Source organism: Candoia aspera, chromosome 15 (genome assembly GCF_035149785.1).
Source record: "Candoia aspera isolate rCanAsp1 chromosome 15, rCanAsp1.hap2, whole genome shotgun sequence".
NCBI lineage: Eukaryota > Metazoa > Chordata > Lepidosauria > Squamata > Boidae > Candoia > Candoia aspera.
In genome coordinates, this window is record NC_086167.1 from 5,160,275 (window position 1) to 5,186,731 (window position 26,457).

The 26,457-nt window shown below is 48.0% G+C and overlaps 2 protein-coding genes across 2 annotated transcripts in view; one reads left to right on the plus strand and one right to left on the minus strand.

Moving 5' to 3' along the window:
* THOC5 (THO complex subunit 5) lies at window positions 1-25,715 on the minus strand. The gene is made up of 20 exons (XM_063315366.1): window positions 25,639-25,715; window positions 24,934-25,043; window positions 24,027-24,170; window positions 22,574-22,687; window positions 21,473-21,570; window positions 20,622-20,768; window positions 19,093-19,207; window positions 17,768-17,900; window positions 15,415-15,492; window positions 14,199-14,239; window positions 12,984-13,083; window positions 11,014-11,122; window positions 9,751-9,852; window positions 9,452-9,548; window positions 7,407-7,521; window positions 5,544-5,647; window positions 4,559-4,646; window positions 3,643-3,758; window positions 2,176-2,366; window positions 1-179 (listed from the first exon to the last, which is right to left on the minus strand). Exons 2-20 carry the CDS (start codon window positions 25,027-25,029, stop codon window positions 116-118), a joined length of 2,052 nt encoding a protein of 683 aa, XP_063171436.1. The 5' UTR covers window positions 25,030-25,043; window positions 25,639-25,715; the 3' UTR covers window positions 1-115.
* Window positions 1-26,457, plus strand: part of GAS2L1 (growth arrest specific 2 like 1) — a 338,981-nt gene that overhangs the window by 161,280 nt on the left and 151,244 nt on the right. The gene's annotated exons all lie outside the window — the stretch shown is intronic.

Below are 26,457 nucleotides of genomic sequence, written 5' to 3' on the forward strand. Positions count from 1 at the left end.
CACGTCTCGGGCAGGGTGAAGCTGAGATCCATCAGAAATCCACCAGCCCCAAATCCTAAATAAATCCCTTTCCATGGATAAACGAGGGTTAGTGGGAGGCGGGCAGCTGCTGGGCTCAGCGATGACTGAAGAAGCCTTGAGGGTAGTTGAATTTGAAGGGTTTCATCCGGCTGGGTCCCCTACGGAAGAAGGGAGATTTCAGAGGGGGCCATGGGACCCTAGTGGTAAAGATAACTGCCCAGAGTCCCTCTTGTGGGCGGGAGGCGGGCAGTGGCAAAATTTGAAAAATAAATAAATAAAATAAAGACTCTGCACAGCCCTGGAGCACCATCAGCCCAGTTAAGTTCTCTACAATACAGGCAGTCCTCACTTAACGACCACAATAGGGACTGGGAAACCTGGTTGTTAAGCAGTGCTGTCATTAAGTGAGTCACCATGTGACTGGACCCAATTTTATCACCACTTTTACAAAGGTCATTAGTGAATCCAACCTCCCCAACGGACCTTTTTGCCAGAAACTGGCAAAAAAGGCCGCAAGTTGTGATCATGTGACTGCAGGATGCTGCAACTGGTCGTAAAGGCGAGCCAGCTGCCAAGTGCCCAAATCGCTATCACGTGACTGCGGGGGTGGTGTGACATTTTGCAACGGTTGGGCAAGTACAGGTTGCAAAGCCCCTTTTCTGAGGCTGCCGTAACTTTGGACCGTTGTTATACGGTTGTTAAGTGAGCACTACCTGTAGATTTAAGAAGTAAAAAACATTTATTCCCCCCAAAGCTTCTAACGGAAGACTGACAGAATAACCAGAGGAGACAAAGCTGCAAGCCAGGAGAAATGTAAGAGGGAAACGCAAGGTATTTTAAGTCCAGGAAAAGTGTCAGCTTTTCTCACAAAGCAAAGAGGTCAAGTTTGGCATCTCTGCCGTCACAGTTTCTGGACAGAACTCAGAATCTTATTCATTTTATGAGATTCGGGAAGAGATCATTTGTTGCATTTTAAGAGAAGGTGGTAAAAATTGTTTATACGTGTTGTGATGAACGGGGAAGAAATTTATATATTTATTTTCTGCTTTTCTCTGTTTCTTTTTCTTTTCTGCATTTTTATTTTTCTTTTCTATTTTTCTTTTTTTTTCTGCACTTTCTATTGTTTCGTTTTATTCTTTTTTTCAGTTTGTAGTAGTTTCTATCTTTTTAACTGTAATGTTGAATAAAATTATTATATATAAAAAAGGATCTTGTTAATTTTAAAGCCTAAGCCTATAGTCCTCATGATTCTAGAGGGAAAAGGATTCTTTAAGGCAGGTTGCTTTCCACCCGCAAATGTTCACCTCAGCTGATCTCTGGATAAGTTATACCAGCTCCCCCTCCTTTTTTTCATGTTTTAAAGAGAGAGGTTCTTCCCCCACTATCCAAAGACAAAACCCAGCTGCTGCCAAGTTGCTTCACCGTGCTTAGTTCAACGGGTGCAAAACTGTTTGCGTTGTGCAGCTCAGCAGCCGAGATTGTAGGGGGAGAGCTGTGCAGATCTACGCCAGGACTTTGTCAACCAACACCTTTTATTGAGAGGCAGAAGGTTTCAAGAGCTGCAGCTTCATAAAATTTGCTGTTCGGAAAAGGTCTGGCCAGACTCCTGATTTTTCCCAGCAGGGGAAGTGAAAACTGGGCTCAACGTTCAGCATTATGAGGGACTGGGCTGTTTTTGTTAAGCTTCTAGTCCTTAAGGCCGGAGGCTGTAATGTACTGCTGAGGGCCAGTGGGGCTGCAAATGGCTGCAGAGATTCACCTGCGTAGGTCAGCCTCCCCCAAGCCAGCGCCCTCCAGAGGGGCTGGGATGTTGCTCTGACTGCTCAGCTCAGAGGAGGATGCTGCGTGTTGCCAAATCCTGTTTTGGATCGTGGAGGGGAGAAGGCACTTGCAATCGCTACACTTCTGGCCTCCTGGCCTCTCCCCCCAACCCCCAAATCTTATCCCTGGGAGGCTGCTGCCGCTGTTTTCAAAGCTGTTCTGACGCAGAGCAGAGCAGTTCTGGTCATTCGTCCCTCAGATTCCCACTGCTTGTTGGCAATTGCAGCAGTTTGCTCCTCCTGGCATGCCTTTTGGAAACACGGCGCCTTCCTTCTGCCCCTACTCGACCGGCCTTGCTTTCTGCCAGACCTCCCTGGCCCCGAGCCAGCTTACCTAACCAGGCGCAGGCACATCTTCTCCTGGGGAAACTCCTTGGGCCCCTCCACGCTGTTGTCATGTGTCTCGGTCTCCAGGTACACATCCAGGACAATGCAGAGGCGCTGCAACTGGTTGGTCAGGAGTTGGTAGCCTGGCTTGGGGCCACAGAGTTCCTTGTAGTAGACATTGACCTCACTCTCCATGGCCTAAAATGCAGGGGGGTGGGCACAGAGGAGAGGCTGAACAAACCCTTAACTTCTAGATACTTCCCAGGAGATGCTGCTCCACTGGGAGATCTGGCCTCCAAAGTCACAGGACTAACGTTCCCACCGTCCTTCCCCATCAGCCAGGTTGGCTAGGCCTCCTGGGAGTTGTAGTTCAGCCATCTGGCTCTCGCACCTCCTCCACGCATTGGCTGGACACGCCCCCTGGGTGCAGGACTTGGCAGTCCATCTCAGTCCCCAGCTTCAGTGGCTTAACTTGCCGCTAAGCTTAGACTTGCACTAGCGAGTCTAAGTTGCAGACACCTGGATTTCATTTAGATATAAACTTCTTGATCTGTGCAACAGGGGAACAGCCGAGCTACAGAAGCTGTGAGTTCTCAATCTCTGGAGGTTTTCCAGAAAAGACTGGACTGGCACCTCTTGAGGATCACTTAATTGGGTCCCTGCACACGGCAGAACGGGGTTTCTCAACGTGGGCCACTTTGAGCAATGCTGGCTGGGGAATTGTGGGAGCTGAAGTCCACACATCTTAAAGTTGACAAGGTTGAGAAACACTGGTCTAGTCAGTTTCATCCATTCCTGGGCTAACAAGAAACCAGGAACTCTTCTACCTATTTGCAGTTAACAGCTTAGCTTTCAAAAATGTTTCCTGTCTGCAGCAGCCACAGCAAACATTTGGCTGGAAAATTCTGGGAGTTGCAGTCCACACATCTTAAAGTAGCCCAGGTTGAGAAACCCTGCTGCAGAGGACTGGACTAGACGACCTTTGGGCTCCTGTCCAACTCTGAAGCTCTACGATTCTAGGTTTCAACCTGAAGCCTGAAGGAACTCCGGCCCGTTTTACGATGCCTTTTTTTGTTGCTGTTGCCAAACTGGCTCTGAGCAGGACACATGTGAGCAACGATCCTGAAACGGGTGGGCATTTCTTTAGGCATGTGGGCACGCAAAGGCAGCCCTGTCTCAAAGCAGAAGAGGGTCTGGCCCACGAAGGGCAGGAAAAGGAGAGAAAGACAGAGCAGGCCTCCAAGTACTACCGATTAGGAAGATCTTCAGAAGCTCCACAGAAACGCAAGTTGTCTTCTCCTACAAAAGCTGGACCGTGGCTTCCTGCTCGGATTACGTTCTCCTGCTCTGCTTTGTGCCAGGGGCTTCCAAACTGCAGGGGTCGGTTTTAATTAAGGGCCGGCTTTGACCCTCGGCCAACACCAGCCTCGCTATGGGGCGCCCTCCGCCGGCCCCTCCCCTGTCTTGGACCTACCCGAACGTTGTCGTCGTTGGTGTTGGTCTTCTCCCCTTTCCAGTTCAGGCACAGGCTGAAGATGGGCGGGATGGAAGAGTAGCCGGGGTTCAACACTACGGCGGCCTGGAGCTTGGCTGTGACCGAGATGGAAGCACAGAGACGGTTTAGCAAGGATGCCTCTTCTGGGCAGAAGTACAACAATGCAACTACAACCGCCAGCAGAAAAAGGGCTCAGACTTCTCTGGTAATCGAACTCATGGTTTTGATTTCCTATCTTGACTACCTCGAAGGGCTCCCTCCCTCCCTCCCTCCCTCTCCTCCCTCCATCTCTCCTCTTGTAACGGGCTGTGCGACTAACCCTGGGAGACAGGAGGAAGAGCCGCAACTTAAGCGATGGGCTGATAAGAGAGGTCTGAGCCCAGAGGAGGGATGGGGGTGGGGAAAGCCTCTCGGAAGGGACCCTCCCTAGTTTCTTGGGCTGTCAAGGCGATGAGGAGAGATGCACTTTCAGACTTGCAAGATTCTGCTCCTGCAACCTGACAATAAAGGTGGCCTTGGTACTCGTGGCTTTGGTTCCCTGTCTGGACTATCTCAGTGGGCTGACACCAGTCTTGCGTTGGACGCAGATTTCGTTGATCGGACCGCTGTCGAGGCTGCGGCTCTCCCTCCTGCCTTCCAAGCTGATCCCTAGAGCCGTTACAGAATCCACTTCAGCGTCGCGAGGATCGAACTGGGGATCCTAAGCTCTGTGGCTGAGTATCGGGGCATCCGGAGGCCGCACAGAGTGTCCCCCGCAGCAAGTGTGCTTTGGCATGCCTTGTCCCTCTGCGTTTGGGCGGCAACATTCCGGCTTTCTCCCCCAGTAACAACCACCGGGTGAATTCCCAGCCTTGGGGAGGGAGAGGAATCCACGGGAGAAAAGAAACAGGCTCACCAGTCCCCCTTTCTATCAGTGCCAAGTAATAGAGGTGAGTATCTTCAGCCAAGCCAGCCTCGACCACATCTTTGGTGTAAGGCAGCTCCTACAGAAAGAAAAGGCAGGCTCACAAGCTGAGGAGGCTAATTGCCTTCTGATGGAGGATCCCTTCCTTCAAGTCCTGTTGCACAGCACACCCCCACTCCCCAAGAACCCACCAAAACAGGTGCTGGGATAACAGCCCATTCACAAGAGGGCTGCAGTGGATGGTGGGAGAGGGCCAAGAGAGGCAATGCATGCTTGCTGGTAACCTTCCACACTTCCATTTCGTGGGGAGAGTGACTTCTACAAAGCCTTGTCCTCATATTTCCTTTGTGCTTTTACTCTACAGGCAGTCCTCGACTTACAACCATTCACTTAGCGACCATTTGAAGTTACAACAGTGCTGGAAAAAGTGACTTATGACCGGTCCTCGCACTTACAACCGTTGCAGCGTCCCACGGTCACGTGATCAGAGTTCGGGTGCTTGGCAACCAGCATGTATTTACGACTGCAGTGTCCTGAGGTCGTGTGATCACCATTTACGATCTTCCCAGCTGGCTTCTGACAAGCAAGGTCAGTGGGGAACCACGTGATTTGCTTAACGACTGTGGCAAAAAATCTCGTAAAATTGGGTGTGGTCCCATGATGCCTCGCTTAACGACAGCACCACTTAATGACGAATTTTCCAGTCCCTACTGTGGTTGTAAGTTGAGGACTATCTGTATTGCTGTTGTTAATAAGTATTGTTGTTAACCTTTCAAATAATCCCCCCAAAGAACTCCAATTATTGGGTGGATTAAAGTGGGATGAAATAATAGAAATGGTAAGAGTTGGCCTCCAGACTGACAAAGGAGGCCGCTGTGGAAACAGAACCACAAGCAGCCTGTTACTCGGACAAGCTCTACCCTGATATATTTTCACCCTGCCTGGGAAAAGCCTTCTTCCCAATGATGCGACCTACCAAGTAATCTTCGTAAGTGAGGGATGTCCACTTCACCAAATGGGACACGATCTTGGCTGGAAAGAGGTGCTGGGACTCAGGGGAGACGGGCAGGATGCCATGCTCTGGAGGCAAATAAAGGAGGAGAGATGTGATCCCCGTAGAAGAGCTCACATTTCTTGCAAAAGGCCAAAAATAAGTTCTCTTCTTTGGCCCCTGAGGACAAGCAGGTTCTTGTCCTGTACAACGGAGTAGAAAGGCTTCGGATGCCTGAAGGAGCTCTGGCAGCTGCTGGCAAGGCAATCCATGCAAATTAGCGCACATTTTACATTTTCAACCTCTGGTGGGGAAATGCAAAAAGGTAATTTGGGCACTGAGTCAAGATGGACCCAATCTGGGACAGGAAGATGATAGAACATAAAGAGTTGGAAGGATCTCGGTAATCACCTAGATCAGTGTTTCTCAACCTTGACTGCATTAAGATGTGTGGACTTCAACTCCCAGAATTCCCCAGCCAATTCTGGGAGTTGAAGTCTACACTTCCTAACGCAGTCAAGGTTGAGAAACACTGATGTAGACGGTAGATCCTCCTCCTCCATTACCAGCTAACTTGCCTATTCCCAGTGACTTAATCCCAGTTTAAGATTAGCTGGTTGCTAAAACCAAGGAAAAGAAGGAAGGCTCAGCGGTGGAAGCTCGAATTCCAAATCCACAAGACACTTTCCACCTTCTTAAGGATTCAGACTCAGGGTAACGGATAATGGTGGATCAGGAGAAGTGCACAGCTCAGCTCCAAGCCTGTTTGATTCCTATTGATTCAGGTTTTTATATCACACAGAAAATAGAATCACCAAATCAAAGTTCTGTATCAACAACTCGTGGGGTACACATTTTCTTCCCTTGCTATCTCCACAGCCTTTCTCTTCCTGACGAATCTAAGATCACCCAGTTGGCTCCCAGATTAAATAGGGATGAGATCCTGGTTCTTCCCAGCTCAAATCTGACACTCCTAACTGCAACACTGCACTGTCAGTAACACTGGCTGAATCCACTGCGTACTAACCCAGGAACTTTAGATCACGTTTTGCTGAATAAACCACAGTGGCTTCGTTTAAAAGTTAAGCTACAATGGCTGCGTCCACACACAGTCTAGAAAACCAAGCCTGAAACGAACCACAGGTATCCCAACCAGCATCTTTATCACATCTCCTCCTCCTGCGGTGCTTTGTAAATTTAACAGTGGGGATTTAAGAACATGGAGATGCCACAGAGGGCTGAGGCAGGACCACAGTCAGAATGCCCAACATGAAATGAATGAGAGATAAAAGGATGTACAGGTATGTACATCTGTTGGAGGACAAGTGGAAGGCAAAGAAGAAAAACCTGGACACAGAATAACGGTCTTAAGTTACAAGAAGGCAGATCCCGGTTGAACGTTTGGAAAGAATGTGAATGGTAAAGACAGTTTGGCAGTGGAAACCATTACCCAAGAGGGTGGACTCTCCTTCTCTGGATGCGTTCAGACAGTGGCTGTGCTGCCATCTGTTCAGGAAGCTTTCATTTGGATTTGTGTGCTGAACAGGGAGTGGATCATATACCACTGGTATATTTCAATTAGCAAGCTTATTCTTTGGCAAGTATCTCTCACCCCCTCCAAACCGTTATCCTGATCCAAATCTTCTCATTACCAGCTGGCTAGCAAAGGGGCTGCTCCAACAGCTTTGGAGGGAAACAGAAGTGTTTGACGTCCCCCCAGTTGGAGTGGCGCCCCTGCAGCCGCCTTTTTGAAAAGGAAACTGACAACCTGTACTGCTTGCAACGTGGCTGAAACGGGAGCATTTTTTCCTTTACCCCTGGGAGAAAGGGAGGCTTGCAGTGACGTACCAAGGGAAGCAAATTGCTTGTGAAGGGCAAGGCGGGATTCCAACCTCGTTTTGAGCAATTTCATGGTCCTCTCCATGTGGCTAGCACTCAGTGAGTTATCAGCGACCACAGGATTCTGTAAACAAGACAAAACACAATTACAGGTTGGTCCTCATTTAGTGACTGCCTCATTTAGTGACCATTCGCAGTTACAACAGCGATGAAAAAGGAACTTTATGACCAATCCTCACACTGACGACCTTCCCAGGTCTGGAAAGCAACGGAAAGCTGAAGCAAGATCATAAGCACAGTGACTGCTTTACTTAATAACTGAGTTGCTGGTCCCAATTGTGGTCATTAAGTGAGGACTACCTGTACAACCGAACCTCAGCTGGCTGGGAGGACCAGTTTGGAATTCCCGTTGCTCAAGTGTTGCAAGGTGTGTTGGGAGAAGTTGGATGGTTTTCCTAGCAGAGTCTGACCACTCAGCCACATCAGCCCAACGGAGCCTTGTGGCTTCTCTTCCCTGGGGCTGAATTGTAACAGGGTCCCCAGAAGAGGGGGAATTCCACTTTAAACACTTAGGTGATACAGAATGCATTGTTGCAGATACAGAAATGTTAATTTCCCATAGAAGGAAAATGTGCTGGTTAATTTCATTTCATTTATTCAATGCACCGCTCAACTCCAAACCGACTCTGGACAGTTATATTGGGAGTTATAGGGGGAGGAAAACCCAGCCACAATTTTGAACACCAGAGAGGAAGAGAAGAACACCCAAAATACCAATGCTACCCACCAAGAGTATGGTGCCGTTCCAGGTTTCTGGGAGCTTTGCGGGCCATTATAGCGTTATTAAGGGCTACCGGTACACAAGGAGGTCTATACTCCTGCGTCTTTGTACATATAATACATTCATCAAACATCAAACATCAAAAGCATAATACCAAAAAAAGGAACAGTTGGCAAGAACAAATTAAACAAGAAACCATAGTTTGGGGATCTGTACAGATAGGTCTTTAGACTTCATAAGAAACACAGGAATTAAAATGCCCCTATTCAATATGTCTGTCCCCAAAACCACAGGTAATGTATTAGGAATTACTTTGTTAATATAACTAAAATGGAGATCTGATTTCCTCAAGGTTTTTCTCCTGTTGTCTTATGTTTCCAGCTACTGCTACTTTCCACTTTTAAATGTCACCGATTTATAGAAAGATGTACCTTAGTTTTCCAATATTTTGCTACAATATAAAATGAATTAACTGATATTTTGATTTGTATTTACAGGTTATTCTGGCCTCTGGGTGAAATGGCCTGATTTTAAAACAGTCCTTGAGTACAATCAGCTTTAGTCACTCAGTTTTAAGAATACGGTTAGATTTCTCTTTCATTTCACTCCCCCAAGATCAGGCTTTCAACAGATGGCAGCCATACAGACATTTCCATGTTCAGTTACAAGACAGCCCTTGTCTGGACTTGGCTGATCTCATAAAGCTAAATGGGGTCAGACCTGGTTAATATTTGGATGGGAGGCCACCTGTATCCATAAAGTCATCCTGAGTCAAAGTTAACTTGAAGGAGATTTCAGCTCCTCCTCTACACAGATTTCACACCCACCACTTCTGCATGCATATATCTACATCTACTTCTACATCTACTTCTACATCTACATCATCTACATCTACTTCTACATCTACTTCTACATCTACATCATCTACATCTACATCTACTTCTACATCTACATCTACATCATCTACATCTACTTCTACATCTACTTCTACATCTACATCATCTACATCTACTTCTACATCTACTTCTACATCTACATCATCTACATCTACATCTACATCTACTTCTACATCTACATCATCTACTTCTACTTCTACATCTACTTCTACATGACATCATTTACATCTACATCCATGTCTACATCTAGCCATCCCTTTCTGCACCTTTGTTGATACATCAACTGATCTTCTTGGCCTTGGGGGGGATTAAAAAGGAAGTCCCTAAAGTTTGGAGAGGAACTTTTTGGAGGTTTCAGAAGACGGCGCTCAACCTACCTGGGGCTGGTCCTTGGGGAAGTGCAAGCCTCCCAACTTTTGTACCCACACATACGGGTGGCCCAGTTCAGGCACATAGTCATTCAGGGTCAGGATGCTGGGAAGGTAAGACAGTAAGCGATGACGAAAACCGGCCAATGGAGGACGGCAATGCGGGGGTGTCCCTGGGGCACGGCCCAAAAGTCAGGTGATGCCGCCCACAAGAAAGAGGCAGAGCTTCCATCGCACCACTGTGGCCATCTGGACGTTCCTGGCCATACCCTGGGGTGGCAGCAGCTCCCCCTCTCCCGCTGGCTCACCCCACTTTGTCGAACTGGAACTGGTTGGCAGGGTTGGGAGTCCTCTTCCCATGGTCTCCAGGATAGAGGCAGCTCAGAAGGGAGTCTGGGCACAGCAGGTCCCTAGAAAATTAAAAACAAAAGAAGAAGAGGGGGGGAAGGGACACGTGACTCACATGGCCTGCTACTGCTGACCTTCAGTCCAAATCCTACTCATGCTGGCTGGGGAATTCTGGGAGTTGTAGTCCACACATCTTAAAGTGGCCAGGGTTGAGAAACCCTGCTCTAGCACCTCCAGAATCAGGCATTTGGAGGCCTGATGCATCAAGAGCTCAAGAGCAGGAACTGTTTCCCCTTCGAGGCTGGAGAGCAAAGGCTTCTCATACCAGTTAAACCCCAATGGCATCCCCAAGAGTTAAATAATAGAGCTTGAGGCAGGGAGGCAAGGGGACTGACCCCCGGCAAACGGTGAAAGGGAGAGGAATCCAGAGGAAGAAGGTGGCACGACAGGGATTCTTAACAGCCCAACAATTGGGACAGAAAGCAATGAGTCCCTCTGCTGGACTGGCTGGCTGGGGAATTCTGGGAGTTGTAGTCCACACACCTTAAAGTGGCCAGGGTTGAGAAACCCTACCCTCATTCACCTGCAGACTCAGTGCATGTGTACAGAGGAGTGACAGGCGTGACTGTCACACAGACTTCATTTTCTCAGTGACTGGTCCTGTACAAATCTGCGTCAAGCCAGACTTCTCCCAGCCAAGATAAATTACAGAATCAGAGAGAGAGTCGGCTCTTCAATTAATGTCTTCCTGCCGGGGAGGGGGGGAAATCACCCCCAGATGGTTTCAGCTGCACAGCTGGGGAGAAGTGGTGCCGGAGCAGTCGAAGGAAGGATGCGGACAAAGCTGAAAGACACGGCTGCAGAGAAGGGCTGCACAGCTGCAGCTCCCCCTGGTGCTGATCAGCAAGTCCCGCTTTTGCTCAGATGTATTTTTCATCCCAGGAACAAGATGTAGGACAGTTGTGAAAAACAGAGGTGCAGAATAGCCAGACTGAATGGACGTCCTTGCCACCCCAGCAGGCAGCACTGAGGCTGATTCCGATCTGGGATGCAGATCCAGCCCGCCTGCGCACCAACAAGCCACTCCTTTCCTGCTTCTTTTAGGACACGAAGAGCAGCAAACGGTGAGAAACGCTGGGCATTTAACAACTATCCTGCCATCTCCCCTCTTCTTGCATCTCTGTCAACTTGAGTTTCTCAGCAGATCCCCAGGAACAGCTCACCCGGCACTGATGGGCACGGTCATCTCCGTGGCTGCTGTCACCTTGGCCTTGACCGTCATGACGTTGAGGTTCATCAGGTAGTAGAAGGTCAGGAGCAGCAAGCTGCCATCTGCAACGACACAGCCAGGGCCGTCAGGAAAGGGGGAAGGCCGTTCTTCGGGGACAGAAAGGGTGTGTACCTGTGTGCGGCATTCCAAGGATTCCAAAGTCACAGCACCCCTTCTTGCTGCCAAGGGAACAGACTCCAGGAAGGAAAATGTCAGCCCTTTGAGCTAGGCCCAGTCAGGGAACAGAGTCCAGAAATGTCACTGGAACTCTGCCTTGTTGAGGTAGGCTATAACGACAGAATTCAGAAAGCCCCACAGCATTTCCTCTTCCTTCCCTCTTATGCCAAAGAGAATCAAGGCGAGGTAGTCTTGAGTTTCTTTCTCATGCTTTCCTGGGATGAGCTCATGTTCTACTAACTGTAGCTACGGATTTTCCCCCAGGCCATCTCTGTGTTCCTCTACAGAAAATGACTCTGGAAGGGATACAGCTTTGAACCTACACTATTGCAGCACCTGGTCATCAATGTACTATTGGATCAGAGCATGAAAGCAGAGGAGAAGTTTTAAAAAAGGGGGAAAGTCCATTATTTCTAACATTAAGCCCCCAAAGGCACACATTTCTAATGTCTGCTTTGGACGTACAGCTGGCAAGAACGTTGAATGCAGTGCTTCTCAACCTTGGCAACTTTAAGATGTGCGGACTTCAACTCCCAGAATTCCCCAGCCAGAATTCTATGCTATTCAGCTATGCTGGCGGGGGAATTCTGGGAGTTGAAGTTCACATATCTTAAAGTTGCCAAGGTTGAGAAATACTGGTTTAATGTGTGGTAGATAACCCTTACTATATTTCTTTAGCTCATACACACCACAGGTACCCTTTGCACATTCCAAAGAATGGTTCCTTGACATGCTGGTGGGGACTTATGGAAGCCGTACTATAAAACATCCAAAGAGCCCAGCTCACTTCTCTCTGGCATTAACAAAAATCTGACTGCTTGACACAGCCCCTTCCCCAACCTGAAGATCTCCAGATGAATTGGGACTACAGTACCCTCAAATTACCAGCCAGCAGATGGGACTTTTAGTCCTGATGCCCAAAGTGCACAGGTTGTAGGTTTAGGTTTAGCCAAGAGGTAGGTAGGTAGGTAGGTAGGTAGGTAGGTAGGTAGGTAGGTAGGGGTGTGTGTGTGTGTGTGTGTGTGTGTGTGTGTGGTTCCTTTTCTTTAAATGGAAAGTTTCTCTAAATCCAACCACACCCAAAGGGCTTTGTGGCACGATCGCAATGTTTTACTTCATGACATGAAGACTCAGCCGGGTCTAAATTTTTGGCACAGCGGCAATTGCTCAAGTTCTGGCCCGTTTTTCTCTTGAGGCCTGATCTCTGCATACCTGCAGAAACTGGCTTTGGGGACAGGAGAAATCTAATCTGTGATTACCAGTGAACGAAGGACAAAATCTGGATGGGAGTTCTTTGTTCCCAAATGAATGCCGAGGTCCCTGCCAGGTACGGTCAAAACGTCAAGATGGTGGCCGTGAAGGTGCCATCCAAGCTCCAAAACAGTTTGATTGCTCTGTTGCAGCCCCACCTTGATTTTTCTTTACCTTACCCTGCGGACATCCCTGATGGGTGCTGTTTTTATTACTGAAGTCATTTGGTATTTATTGCGGTTTTAATTTTGCAAAGCTGCCGAGTTGTCCGGAAAAAGGCTGCCTTCAAATCCAATAAACAGATAAACAAACCAAACTAACAGGGACATGAAAGGAGTGCCCTTGGGCGTTCCCCGGGCAACGGTGACATCACCGGCAAGTCCTTTCAATACAGAAACGCCTTGGTAGGTGCTTCTGGCACACACACACACACAAAAGTTTGGGACCATAAACTGGCCATAGAAACCAATAATCCGAACCATTTGTTCTTCCTACCTTTACACTTCAGGTCGACGGTGACAGACAGTGGGTGCCTCTTCAGCATCTCTTTCCGCTTGTCATCCAGCTGCACCCCCAAAGTTGGTCGGCGACGTTTCTGCAGCAGACACGGCAAAAGCAAAGTGCACTTAATTCTTACCCTTCCCAAACTCTTCCCTTCGTCACCTGCACCTACTCAGTGGGACCCAGCACCCAAGCAACAGATTCTGCGCTGCCAGGGCGAGCCCTACTCGGTCTCCTTTGAACTCACAGGGGAGATTAGCAATGGAAGGACCAGCTGCTAGTCCCATCTGTTCCCCAAAGCCTGGCTGCTTGTCCATCACAGCCCCCCTCTCTTCTTCAAAGGAGCCACTGCACCCCTTTTGAGAAGAGGGATGTAATCTCTTTGGAAAAACCTGGTTAGAAGTCCACCTCTCCCTGGGCAAAGGAGCAGGAAGGATGATGCTGAATGGAAGGTTAAGCCAAAGCAGTTCCAGGAATTGGTCTGCCTATAAGGCACCTGGCCTGTGACCCCCTCCTCCTTCTGTGATAGACCAGGAATTCCACCCCACAGGAAGGCTAAAACTACTGAAATAGGCTATAACAATAGGATCTTGCAAGTGTCATTGGGCTGTGCTTTCTCCCCCCACTTATACTCCAGTGAATTAGGGAGGTGCCTGTCTGAGCCACTTCCAAACATTATCTGGCTACTGTGGATTTAAAATATGTTTCATCCCCCCCGCCTCCCCCGTCACCTTGGAAACAGATCTTGCATATTTCCATCAAGGTCATTTTCCTTACTCTCTACAGCAGTGTTACTCAACCTTGGGAACTTTAATTCCCCAGCCAGCAATGAATTGAAGTCCACGTATCTTAAAGTTCCCAAGGTTGAGTAACACTGCTCTACGGTAACAGAGGAATTTCCTGATTTTATGAGTTATCAGCCGGTGGAACAGGCTACCACACTGAAAGGGTAAGTTCTCCTTCACTGGAGGTCATTAAACAGGCTGGCTGGTCATCTGGCAGAGATGCTGTAGCAGATCCTGCGCCAAGCAGGGGCTTGGACATCCCTTGGACATCCCCCTTCCAGCAGTATGATTCTATGATGCTGGCTTGAATGGTTAATGGAAGGGGGCACACAATACAGGGAAAAGTATCTGTTGGGAGGCTGAGGCAGGAGATGTCCGCAACCCTCCTGTTCTCGGCTGTGCCCGGGCAGGCCGTAACTCTCACCGTGGTCTGCTCCTCCTCCACATCTGAATCACTCTCGTCATCTGAGAATCCCCAAAAAATGAACATTAGAACAGAAAACCTTTGCAGCTTCAACATGCCTAAAGCCCACGTGGTTTGCTATTCATCTTGCAAGGAAGGAAGTTTCATGAGAGAGTCACTGATTCTGAAAAACCTACAGACTCCTGAAGCAGTGTGCAGTGTTCAGATCCAAAATGGGCAGAGGTACTAGAAAAAAAGTGCTTGGTTCGTGGTCTTATCTGTCACTTTTACAAGTATTTCTGCTAATCATCAAATTCAAAAGTAAAAAGCAGGCTTTTCTTTCTTTTTCCTCTGCCAGGGGTCTTAATTATTTCAAAAGACTTATAGCAAAAGTCATAATATTTCAAATATGATTTCAAATTTGTCTGGTCCCTTAATTCTTTTCAAACTCTCTTGGAATAAATTCTTATCTAGCATTTTGCAGTTTACTTTGTATCTTTAAATATTTAAATTGTCAATTAATTTTTCCTTTCTTTCTGGAATGAAGGATCACTCACCAGGTAGATTTTCATACTTGCCGCTTGGAAGACCTCTCTGAGCTTTAAAATAGTTATATTCCAAAAGCATTTAGAAAGTGAGGCTTGATGAACCTAGTGTCCATGTAGCCTTCGCTGCAGTTGAGAGTTTGATGGGTTTCCTCATCTCCTGGCACTCAAGCACATGCGTTGACCACTGTCCTGAGGTCTCCTCATGGGGAGCAATTGTCTGGTGTACAAGTGGGCAATCTCTTGTCCTCTCCTTATTCAGAGAGGTTCGGTGGGACTGGACCTATTTCCGGTCTGTCAGTCTTGGCCGCAGCCTCTCCTTTGGAGACATCTTAGCTTGCTGTTCCCTCACTCCAAAGTCCTAAAACAGCATCATCTCTCAATCTCATCAATTTTAAGATGTGCAGACTTCAACTCCCAGAATTCCCTAGCCACCCATGCTGGCTAGGGAATTCTGGGAGTTGAAGTCCGTACATCTTAAAGTTGATGAGATTGAGAAATACTGTTTTAAAGTGTAAATTTCAGCTAAATATGAGGTGTTATCTTCAGGCCATTTGGTTCTATGGAGATCTTGGTTTGAGCTTTGTGAATGAATTCTGTAATTCATTCGGAATTAGGTTCAGAAAAGGTTCAGACCCACTAATAACCAATCCTCTGCCAATAGCCACAGAACAAGCAACGCCATCTCTTACCCTGAGAGTCCTCCGGTGGTTTGCAAAGAGCTTTTGCTTCCTCTACGTTTCCTTCAATAGCTACAGCCAGCTTCTTATCTGCAGAAGAGAACACACTTTTAAATATCTTTCTTGTAAAGACCCTTAAGATTTACCCCAGCATGTCCCCCTTCTAAAATAGGAAGCAACTTAGCAATGAGTCAGGTCTGTCCAGCCCAGGCCGTCAAATGTTTCTCACTGGGCCACTACAGTTACCCCTAAAACTCTGTTTGCATCAGCAGCTTAAGATGCAACTCCAGAGAATTTCATTCAATCTATTATTGTGTGCACTGAGTTAAGTCAGACTTCCCAAATTTATATGAGGATCAGAACACTCTGGATTCTGCATTTTTTGAATGCTGCAATGCAAGGCTTGGAAGGAAGGAAGGAGGGAGGGAGGGAGGGAAGAGAAACAGAAAGGGAAAGGAAGAAACGGGGAAAGGGAAGTAAGAACTAGGAAAAGTTATACACAAATTTTACACCCTTGCAAAAATGAAATAACTGATAGAGAAACTGAACCCATGTAGGGCTGTGGCAGCTTCCCTCCCCCTTTTTTATTTATCTATCTATCTATCTATCTATCTATCTATCATCTATCTATCTATCTATCTATCTATCTATCTATCTATCTATCTATCTATCTATCAAATCTATCACCACCCATCTCCCAAAAGAGACTCTGGGAGGGTTTTTTTTGGTTAAGCAAACTCCTAAGCTCCTCAAGTGGTGGACATCACATTTGGAGCAGCTCCCTTTGGAAAGAGAAACAAAACGGTACTCACCTTGCCTAAGGGTGGAGGGTTTCGTGTGAGCTAACAGGACGGGCCAAAGAAAAGGGGTCGAGAGAGAGAGATGGGAAAGAGAATCAGAGAGGACAGACAGGAAAGGCAGGCAGAAGACCAAGTGGCCACAGCGCAGAGTGATATGTAGCAGCAGCAGGAAGTCCTTGAGAGCTCCTCTCAGCCCCAATTCGATCTGGAGGGCTGCTGTAATTCTCTGGAGCCCAGGAAAGCCACGCTTCTCAAACCAGAGTTTATGCTGTTTGTTTGCTCAGTGTAGAGCCCGTTTGGCCTAGCGGTTCAGGCACCAGGCTAGAAACCAGGAGACTGTGAGTTCTAGTCCTGCCTTAGGCATGAAAGCCAGCTGGATGACCTTGGGCCAGTCCCTCTCTCTCAGCCCAAGAGCCAATCAGGCGTGGTAGGAGAGTTCTAGTCCCGCCTTAGGCCTGAAAGCCGGCTGGGTGACCTTGGGCCAGTCCCTCTCTCTCAGCCCAAGAGCCAATCAGGCGTGGTAGGAGAGTTCTAGTCCCGCCTTAGGCATGAAAGCCAGCTGGATGACCTTGGGCCAGTCCCTCTCTCTCAGCCCAAGAGCCAATCAGGCGTGGTAGGAGAGTTCTAGTCCCGCCTTAGGCCTGAAAGCCGGCTGGGTGACCTTGGGCCAGTCCCTCTCTCTCAGCCCAAGAGCCAATCAGGCGTGGTAGGAGAGTTCTAGTCCCGCCTTAGGCCTGAAAGCCGGCTGGGTGACCTTGGGCCAGTCCCTCTCTCTCAGCCCAAGAGTCAATCAGGCGTGGTAGGAGAGTTCTAGTCCCGCCTTAGGCATGAAGGCCAGCTGGGTGACCTTGGGCCAGTTGCTCTCTCAGCCCAACCCACCTCACAGGGTTGTTGTGGGGAAAATAGGAGGAGGGAGGAGGATTAGGTATGTTCACCACTTTGAATTACTTATAAAAATAATAAAGGTGGGATAATAAATAAATAAATCATTAAAATAAAGCAACTCCGTTTGGTCTACAACCATATATTTTAATAAATCATTAGTAAAAATCAATTAACCAAGCATCTCAGACATACAACTGCCTAGCCACCATGTGAACATATTCAGTGAGGGGAACTCATTGCTTCTCCTAAGTAGCTCGTGTGCTTCTGAGCGCAGAAGCCAGTCAAGAACTTCTGCTTTTCTTTAAAAACCAGAAGGTTCTACCTCCCACTGTTGTAGAAGGCTTCTTGGCTGCTCTGGGCAAAGATGGCTCCCAAGGAGACAGAGGCATACCCCTTTCTGCTGCAGTTCTTTTGCAAGGAGTAAGTGGAGACTCTGTGTCCCAGTTGGGAAGGAACATCAAATGAACCCCTTAATTCCCCCCGTTTCAGCCCTAATCTAGCAAGCTGTACAAACCCAGCCAAAGGATCCAGGAGAAGCAATGGCAGTCAACCAGGTAGCCCCACGTGGTTGGTCTGTCTCCAGTTAAGCTTCGGCTTCCAGCCAGAGCTGCGAGACGGGATTGGACCCTGCCTTCCTTCAGGCTGAGACTTTCAAAGCTGGCCAGCTCCAGAGTACTTACCACAGGCCTGGCCGTACGCGCTTGCTTGGACAAAGAGGACATAGAGAGGGGGTGGGAGATGCCTGGCTGTTTCATACTGCTTGTGAACTTGGTCAAAAGGCATGGCGAGGTATTCTTGGACAGGAAGGGACGCCTGGGAGGAAATAGAGCGAAAAATGTCAGCTTGCAGGGGGATCAGCTGGGAGTGGTAAAAAAAGTCAAGATGGAGGCCATGATGGTGCAATCAACTGTTTTATATGTGGGTCCATGCCTGTGGGTGCCCCCGCCAGCTTGTCTGCACCGGTTCCTCGCTCCAACGATCTGGCTGGGCATTAAGTATTCAGTTGGAGAATGTTCTGACTGTCCAATGGAACGCTGTTCGCCTGCAGCACAGGACTCTTCTGGACCGTGGGTGTTTCAAGGTTAGACGGGTTCCAGAACACTCTGAATGGCCCATTTCAAGTTGAAACAGCTTGTTTTGGGATCGGGATATTCCGAGAGAGAACAGTTTGCCTGGTCTAAATGCTTTTAAGGTGACACATATCACCACTTCCTTACTGTCCCCTCAAGGCATCATTATTTCATCCTCAGCATGACTTTTTCAATCAAAACCTTCAGAGGTTTTAAAGGTTCATGTTCATCCTCAAATGCCCTGTTCATTTTGCCCCTTTTCTAGCTCCAGGCTCCCATTTTGAAGAAGGGGCAAAATGACTAACAAATGAACCTGCACTGCCGAAAACTGAACAGCTTATTTCAAATGAAAGGAAAATCACATTTGCTAAAGGAAAGTGGTCCTGCAGAGAATCCCATTCAGATCCTGTTCTGATTTGTTAAGTCTTTATTGACATTGTGAGAAGAAAGCTACGGTGGCCAAAAATCAGGAGGAATTTCACAGCACCTTCTCAGGCTAACGAATTTTATTGAACGGTGTAAGCTTTTGTGAGGTTTTAATAAAACCTGTTAGTTGGGAAAGATACGATCAGGCTTCTCCTGATTTTAAGCTTTATTGGTAACTGCTCTTATATTTTCAGCATTTTGTCGACAACAAGGAAAGTTAGAGACCCACCCTTAAGGGGAAAAAAGCTCAGTTTTTAAAACTTTTAAACACCGTAACCAAAGCGGCATAGTAACACAGCTACACAGACCCCGCTCCCGAGATCACAGAACGCCAATGCAGAATGTTTAAACCGTAATGGCTTAGTTTGCACATAATGCTAAACTATAATGGCTGGATTTGCCTAATACCGCAAGCTCAAAACAAACTCAGCCGCGTTATGCTATAGTGTTGTATTAGAACTTCCGGAATTAACAGGAAAAATATGAAGTGTGTCTGAGGAGGAACACACCTGCATGATACTGTTAAGCCGAGGCTGAAGATTACTCAAATATTCTTTCTTCACTTCGATCTCCTTGAGGATCTTCTCTTTGTTGGCCAGGCATTCTTTATACTTCTCTGCCAGCCTGCACAAAGGAGAGTTACGATTACTGATAAGCAACAACACCGACAAAAGGAAAGGAATGCCAGCCCTGAAAAGAGGAGGAAGAGATACAGGGGTGGTCAGGGTTGCGTGCCCCTGGGACTCTGGACCCACAGACGCCACAGGGCGTGTGCTTCTCCAGTGCCTGTGCTGCAGAGGCATTCGGACTAGCCGCACCTCACCATTGCTGCATAAATACCAGGGCACCCAGGACAATTCTACACCACCCTGTTGCTTTCAGGTACCAACCCTGCTACAACACAGGACGCTGCCAGGTTCTGCACAGCAGCACTTAAAATTCCTCAGATGATGACCGGTGCCATAAACTAGCCCCAACGAGCATCTACTTCGTCATACAAGAGTGCTCAGTAGTTTGATAGATATGGGCTGCCACATACTAACCGCGTGCTCCCCTACTCCCATCTAATGCTCTTACCCCTTCTTTTAGGTTCTTTTTAGATTCTTGTTTTTATATATTTCTTAGCTTTTCATTTATTTTAGCTTTCCATTCTCATGTGTTACATACTTTCTATGCTTTTTAATTGACTGTGCCCCACTCTCCTTATGCTGGTCTATGACCATACAGGTAGTCCTCACTCAACAACCATTTGTTTAGTGACGGTTCAGACTTACAACAGTGCTGGAAAAAACGACACCAGCTCTCACACTTACAACCGTCACAGCATCCCCGCGGCCACATGATCATGATTTGGGCACTTGGCAACTGGTTCGCAGTTATGACCATTGCAGTGTCCCGTGGTCACGTGATCGCCATTTTCGACCTTTCTGGCCAGCTTCTGGCAAGCAAAATCAACGGGGAACTGTGTGATTTGCTTAACAACCACATGGTTCGCTTAATGCCTGCAGTGATTTGCTTAATGACCACCACAAAAAGGTTGTGTAATTGGGTCAGATTCGCTTAATGACCACTTTGCATAGCAACTGAAATTCTGGTCTCAATTGTGGTTGTTAAGTGAGGACTACTTGTAATAAAGATTTGATTTGGTCAGTGCTGAAAGCCATTGCCTGCCAGCCCTTTCCCACAGGGGTGCGCTGGAGATTTTTTTCCAGCTCTTTTTCTCCATGACCTCCAACCAGACTGGGCCAATTTTCCAACTTCTCCTACCACAGCCAAATTTGGTCTTGTTTTCAGAAAGTTGTTCTCCTAACCACCAGACAGAGCGCGCCCCAAGTCCCTTGATGTCATCTTTTTTCCAACATTTAAAAAAATGATCCCAAAGGCTGGTGCTTTGATTTGCAGCATGCTTTTTATAAATAGGAAAGCGTTAAAATATCAGAATAAACAGGTAGCATGGATGGCACCAGTCAAGGCAGTCTGGAAGGAGACGATGGCTTGCATACAACTGCCCTTGCTGCTGGAAGGCTGCCCTACTCACCGTTTGCGTTGCTCCAGTTCCCAGTCAAGGCGGGATAGGGTCTGCTGGTGAGGGTCCGTGAGCGTAATCTCCGACTTGCTGATTTCTGGAGGGGCCTCCTTATAAAACTCTTCCACGCTCACCAACTCAATCTCTTCATGCTTGGATCTGTACAAGGGGCAGAGACAACATTGCTAGCTCAGAAAGAGGACCGGCCTGCCCTGAGCAAGGCCGCTCAACTGTAAGGTCAGGACAGGTGGGAACCTTTGAAAAGGGCCCGCCAATATCCTTGCCTCCGCTCCCAAGAGATACCAACACGGGCTAGAGAATCCAACTGCTTCAGGAAACTTGCAGGGGAGAAAAGAAATGAAAATCCTGCTTTCTTTCTCCATTTGGCTTGGGAGGGAAAGGAATAACACTGTAATAACCTATTCATGAATTTGTTTTGACGATCGCAGCTTTTCTCTTGAATGCTCAGGGCAAAACACAGGGGGGTCTCTCCTAATTTTCTACATATACATCGCAGTCAGCTGAGAAGAGAATAAGTGGTCCAAAGGGAGCTCCACAGCCAAACTTAAATGTACCCCACACCGGCTGTGTGTGTGTCCAATTTACGTTTTTATTATACATGTCTTTCTTCTCAAACTCTCATCAGCAGCTGCACCCACACTCAGCAACGAGAAACGAATTACAATCCAACCACCTCTGGGTGCTCCATGTTGCTGTTTGCAGATGGGGACGGGAGTAATTATTAATAATTCCAGTTTTGTACAGATGGATGAAAAGTCAGCTCTTTTTCCAGCCAGTTCAGTAAAATCTTAAACATCCACCCTGCTGCCCCCCATTATACCGCCCCCCCCCAGTGAGCTTACTTGAACTCCAGACACTTTGTGATCTCCTTCTGCAAATGCATCACTTCATAGAGCAAATTTTGGAGCTGCAGGTGATAAGCATCCACCTTCTGCTTCGCCTGTACGCACAACAGAAACAGAAAGCGGCCCAAGATGCCACATCAGAGAGTCAGGATGCGCACTGGACCTTTGGTGACTGAACAGAAGCCACACAATGTTCCCATGTAGCATAAACCATGCAAAATGCTACCTTTTCCGTATGAAGTGGTACTATTATCAAAACGCGACTTTTGCAATCAGAAAAAAGAGTCCTGAAGGTTACATGTGCAGACAACCTTGCAAAGTTCAGCAGATCAGGCCAAAACAACAATATTAACCCACATATGCTTTTGTACTAAGAAACTGGGAGGGATGTGTGTAAAATGCAATTGCATTTTCCATCCTTGGCTGTGGCTGTCAAATAATAATAACAATAACAGTAATAATAATTCATTAAACTTGTATGCTGTCTGACTCTCAACAAATCTGGGCAGCTCACCACAATCCTACAAAGAAGTTGCAATAATATCAATAAAAAATAAAAAATAAAGACAAAAGATATAACACAACCTTTCCCAATACCATCTTCCCCATGTGCTGAATTCTAACTCCTACCATCCTAATGGTCTAGTCCAGTATTTCTCAACCTTGGGAACTTTAAGATGTGTGTACTTCAGCTCCCAGAATTCCCTAGCCAGTGTGCTGGCTATCCATGCATCTTAAAGTTCCCCAGGTTGAGAAACAATGGTCTAATAGGCCTGGAGGCACCAATTTAGTGTAACGTAATTCACACATCCAACGCCGCTTGGATGTAATCAAGGCAGACACAGGCCAAAATATAAAGCAACTGAAGGAAGCCGTACAAGATCAGAAATCATGGAGAGAGATGGCTTATGGAATTGCCAAGGGTTGGATACGACTGAATGGATAATTCAATTCGATTCGAATTCACACCATAAACCAGAAGCAAGCAGAACATGTGACCTGAAAACTGCAAATCCCAGGCAGTCCCAGTGTGGTTCAGTTATTCCACCCTTAACCCCAACTTCCCCCACATTTTCTGGTTTCTGCACTCAGCCGCACCTCATGAGTCTGGTCCCTTCCCTTCTTCAGCCGAATATGAGCCAAACGGTTGAGTTTCTTCAGGGTCATGAAGTGAACACAACTCTGGATCCGTCGCTCTTCTATCTCAGTAGCCTGAAGAACAGAACAAAAGTCAATTTGTTGATTAGGCCCTGCTATTAATTCAGCAGCTCAAGGCATTGTACAGATCACTCTCTCCTGTTTTTTTTCCACCCCACGCAGTGAGGGAGGCTGGTTTGAGAGAGAGGAATTGGCCCAAAGTCAGACAGGGCCAGTTCCATGGCTGGGGTGGATTTGAAACTGGATCACTGTAGTGGCAAAACAATACCCGAACCACCACATAAAATACAGAGCCCTCTCAGGTGTCAATTGTGTGTGTGTGTGTGTGTGTGTGTGTGTGTGAGAGAGAGAGAGAGAGAGAGAGAGAGAGAGAGGTGCTGTTGCCTCTCAACATTCTCTATAGCCCTGTTCCTAGTCCAGCACTTTCACCATTACCCCACACCAGCTCTTGGGCTGAGAGGAAGGGAAGGTCTGAAGTCCTTCGGGCCATTCCATGGCTGAGGGAGACTAGAGCCTGGGTCTCCCCACTCCAATCCTGGGGAGGCAGGATGAGGTGAGACAGATAGGCCCAAAGTCCCCCAGAGAGCTTCAGGGTCTGAACGGCGACTTGAACCTGGGTCTCCACTCAAGGGACTGATCCAAGATCCTCATGCAGCTTCAGTGCCTAAGGGAAGACTAGAACTCAAGTCTCTTTGCTCCTAGACCAGTACTTTCACCACTACAACCGACACGGGCTGAGAGGGATTGGCCCTAAGTCCCCCCGGGAGCTTCTGCAGCTGAGCGGGGAGTTGAAATTGAATCATGCAACTCAAGGTGGTGTACCTAAGGCTCCCCTCTCCTACTTTTCCTTGTAACAAACTGTTTTAGTGATTTGCTATTTTTGTTGTTTGTAAGCCGCCCAGAGTCGTTGTGCACGAGATGGGCGGCAAAGAAATTTAATAAATAAATAATAAACAGCCGAGGCTGAGGAGAAACTGGTCCAAAGTCCCCCAGGGAGTTTCTGTGGCTGAGTGAGGACTAGCACCTTCCCCACTGGACCCGTCTCTTGAGCTGAGAAGGCAAGGCCATGCCAAAGTTACCCAGGGAGATTCAAACCTGGGTTTCCACAGTTCCAGTCCGACACCTGTTAACCCTTCTCCACATTGGGTTTCTCACTGAGATGTACCTTGCTTGTCCCTTTCTTTCAAGTGTGCACATCAGCTTCTGTCAAGAGGGAGCCCAGGATGCTGAAAGCACAATTCCCAGAATTCCAACCCACTCGCTGCGATACCTGGGAAATCTGGCAGCCCCAACCTGTCTCGAGAGGGCCAGGATGGGAAAGCCGATCTGTCAATTTTGCCAAAGATTCTTCACTTTCCCCCAGAGGGTTGTTTGATCATGCCAGATGACTTACGCTGTCTTTGTGGCCTTTGCTCTTCAGCTCCTGGATCTCTGCCATTAGCCGCTGAAGATCCTGGCAGGTCTGTTTGTAAAGTTCATAATCTCGGTTGGGGTCACGCAGATCCACCTCAGCTTCTTCGCTGTAGTACCTGGCATCCTACAGGTAGGAACAGAGGGGGGATGTTGAACTTGGCACATCATCATCCCTTCAACACAGAAGCCACAGAGGGCAGAAAGTGCCTCAGCCCGTTCTTACTGCATTTGTTCTAGGAACAAAACCACATTCAAAGCTGGTGTTGTTTCAGGTTTAATAACCATCTAATCATGTTTTAAAGCCAAAGCTGCATAGATTCATTTGAATGGCAAAGCCAGTTGGTTTTAAGGTTGGTCTGACACCTGTAGAGAGTAAGGAGGATGGCCCTGATGGAGATATGCACACTCTGCTGTCATGGTGATAAGGGGGAAAATATAGTTTGAGTCTACATCAGACAGATAATATCCAGAAGAAGCTCAGACAGAATCTCCCTAATTCACTGAAAAGGAGGAAGGGGAGGAGGAAGGGGGGACAACAACATAATCAGGCTTGTAAGATTTTGTTATTATAGTCGATCTCAATAAAAGCAGTTTTAGCCTTCCCATGAAGTTGATTTCCTGGTCTTGTGGGGCTGACACACCTGAACTGAGATCGTGGATTAAGCACTGACCCCTAATTTGAAAATGTAATTTGTGCTTGGTTGGCCCATAAACCACGGTGCCCTTGCCTTAAATCCATACTTATCCCCCCCTTCCAGCTTTGGATTGGGGAGGGGCGAGGCTGGAGCTCTGGGAATTCCCATTTCAGCCCTTGCGCTTCATCAAGCCCAGCAGCGGATTCCTCTGGAAGTGGCCCAGCTTTTGCAAGGACCCCACCCCCACTTTACCTGATCAGCGTCAGGCCTGCTCCGCTTGCCTTCTTGCGGGCCGCCGTCCGTACGAATGACCTTTGGCTTCCGCTTCTTGCTGGAGTCAGAGGACATTTCCTTCTGCTTTCCTGGGAAAGATGGAGAAAATCAGGACCAGCGCATGGAGAAACAGTCAGTCAAGGTTGTTGTTGCTGCTGCTGTTATTATTATTATTATATTTTTATCTCACCTTTTTAAATATATATTTTTGATCAACTCAAGGCGGTGAACACACCTAATACTCCCTCCTCCTATTTTCCTCACAACAACAACCCTGTGAGGTGAGTTGGGCTGAGAGGGAGGGACTGGCCCGAGGTCACCCAGCCGGCTTTCGTGCCTAAGGCGGGACTAGAACTCACCGCCTCCTGGTTTCCCGCCCAGCACCTTCACCACCACACCGAACTGCCTCTCTATGAAACTGATCAATCAAGTAACTGATCAATCAAAATATAATTGATCAATCAAGATAATTTCCCGATCTCGGCCTAGCGACCCGGCGGGGATTCGCCCTCCAGCGCTTCCTGCCTAAAGGTTGAACCTCACGGTGATGCAAACCGCTCCCACGCAGTTCCCTCCCCCCCGCTCGAAAAAGCCCTCTTCACATGCTCAGAGGAGCCTTCGCCTGAGGGCCAGCCGAGCCCAGCGCGTCGCGGGGCGACTGTGCCCCGGCTCCAGCGGCCTTACCTTTAGCCCAGGCTCCTCACCCGATCCCCGTCCGGCACAGGTCACTCTCCCCCGGCGCCGCTCGGAAAAGCCTTCCGTGCCCCCGACCGGAAAGGCTCACCCGGAAGGAGAGAGACCGGTCGAATGCCGGCGAGCGGCTAGAGCGTCAGCGTCGACTCTCTTCCGCCCCTAATGGTCGAGGGCGGGAAACGCCGGCCGCTGGCTGCCCTTGCGGAGCGTGATTCCCCAACCCGGATGCAGCGGCGCCCCGAAGCCCGTTTCGCCTTTGGCCACGCAGCCCAGGGGATTCCGTGCTCTTTTATGGCTTTTAATTTATTATATGCTCCCTCTCGAGCGACGCCAGGCGTCTTATGCACGCATTCTGTAAACTCGGAAACCTCAGCAAGATCTCTTGCTCTTCCCAACTTAACCAACCTGTGCAAGAGGGGGGGTTCTGGGAGTTGAAGTCCACATGTCTTAAAGCATGCTGGCTGGGGAATTCTGGGAGTTGAAGTCCACACGGCTTAAAGTTGCTGAGGTTGAGAATCACCAGGGTAAGGCATCACCGTGGTTTGTTGAAAATGGCTAGGTTTACAGGGCTTACTAAACGTTCATGGGGTTTTGGTCTACTTTAGTGCAAGTATGGAAATGAGCTGTAGGGTGGATTAGTGGGGTTTGAGTGCTCAGCCAGGGCCAGGAGTATCCTCCTTTGGGGAAATGTATCTGGTGTCCCCCCCTGCCCCGCCCCCGGCTGGAATCGGATTGAATTATCCATTCAGTCGTATCCAACCCTTGGCGATTCCGTAAGCCAGCTCTCTCCATGATTTCCAATCTCGTACA

Bases quoted from the DNA above. Each gene is read 5' to 3' on its own strand.
- THOC5 (XM_063315366.1), bottom strand. From the start codon at position 25,029: ATGTCCTCTGACTCCAGCAAGAAGCGGAAGCCAAAGGTCATTCGTACG. The intron at 19,208-20,621 runs GTGAGTAGGGCA...TCCTTTGTGCAG, and splicing joins GAACTGGAGCAACGCAAACG to GCTGGCAGAGAAGTATAAAG. The intron at 7,522-9,451 runs GTAGGTTGAGCG...TCTTGTTTACAG, and splicing joins TCCCCAAGGACCAGCCCCAG to AATCCTGTGGTCGCTGATAA.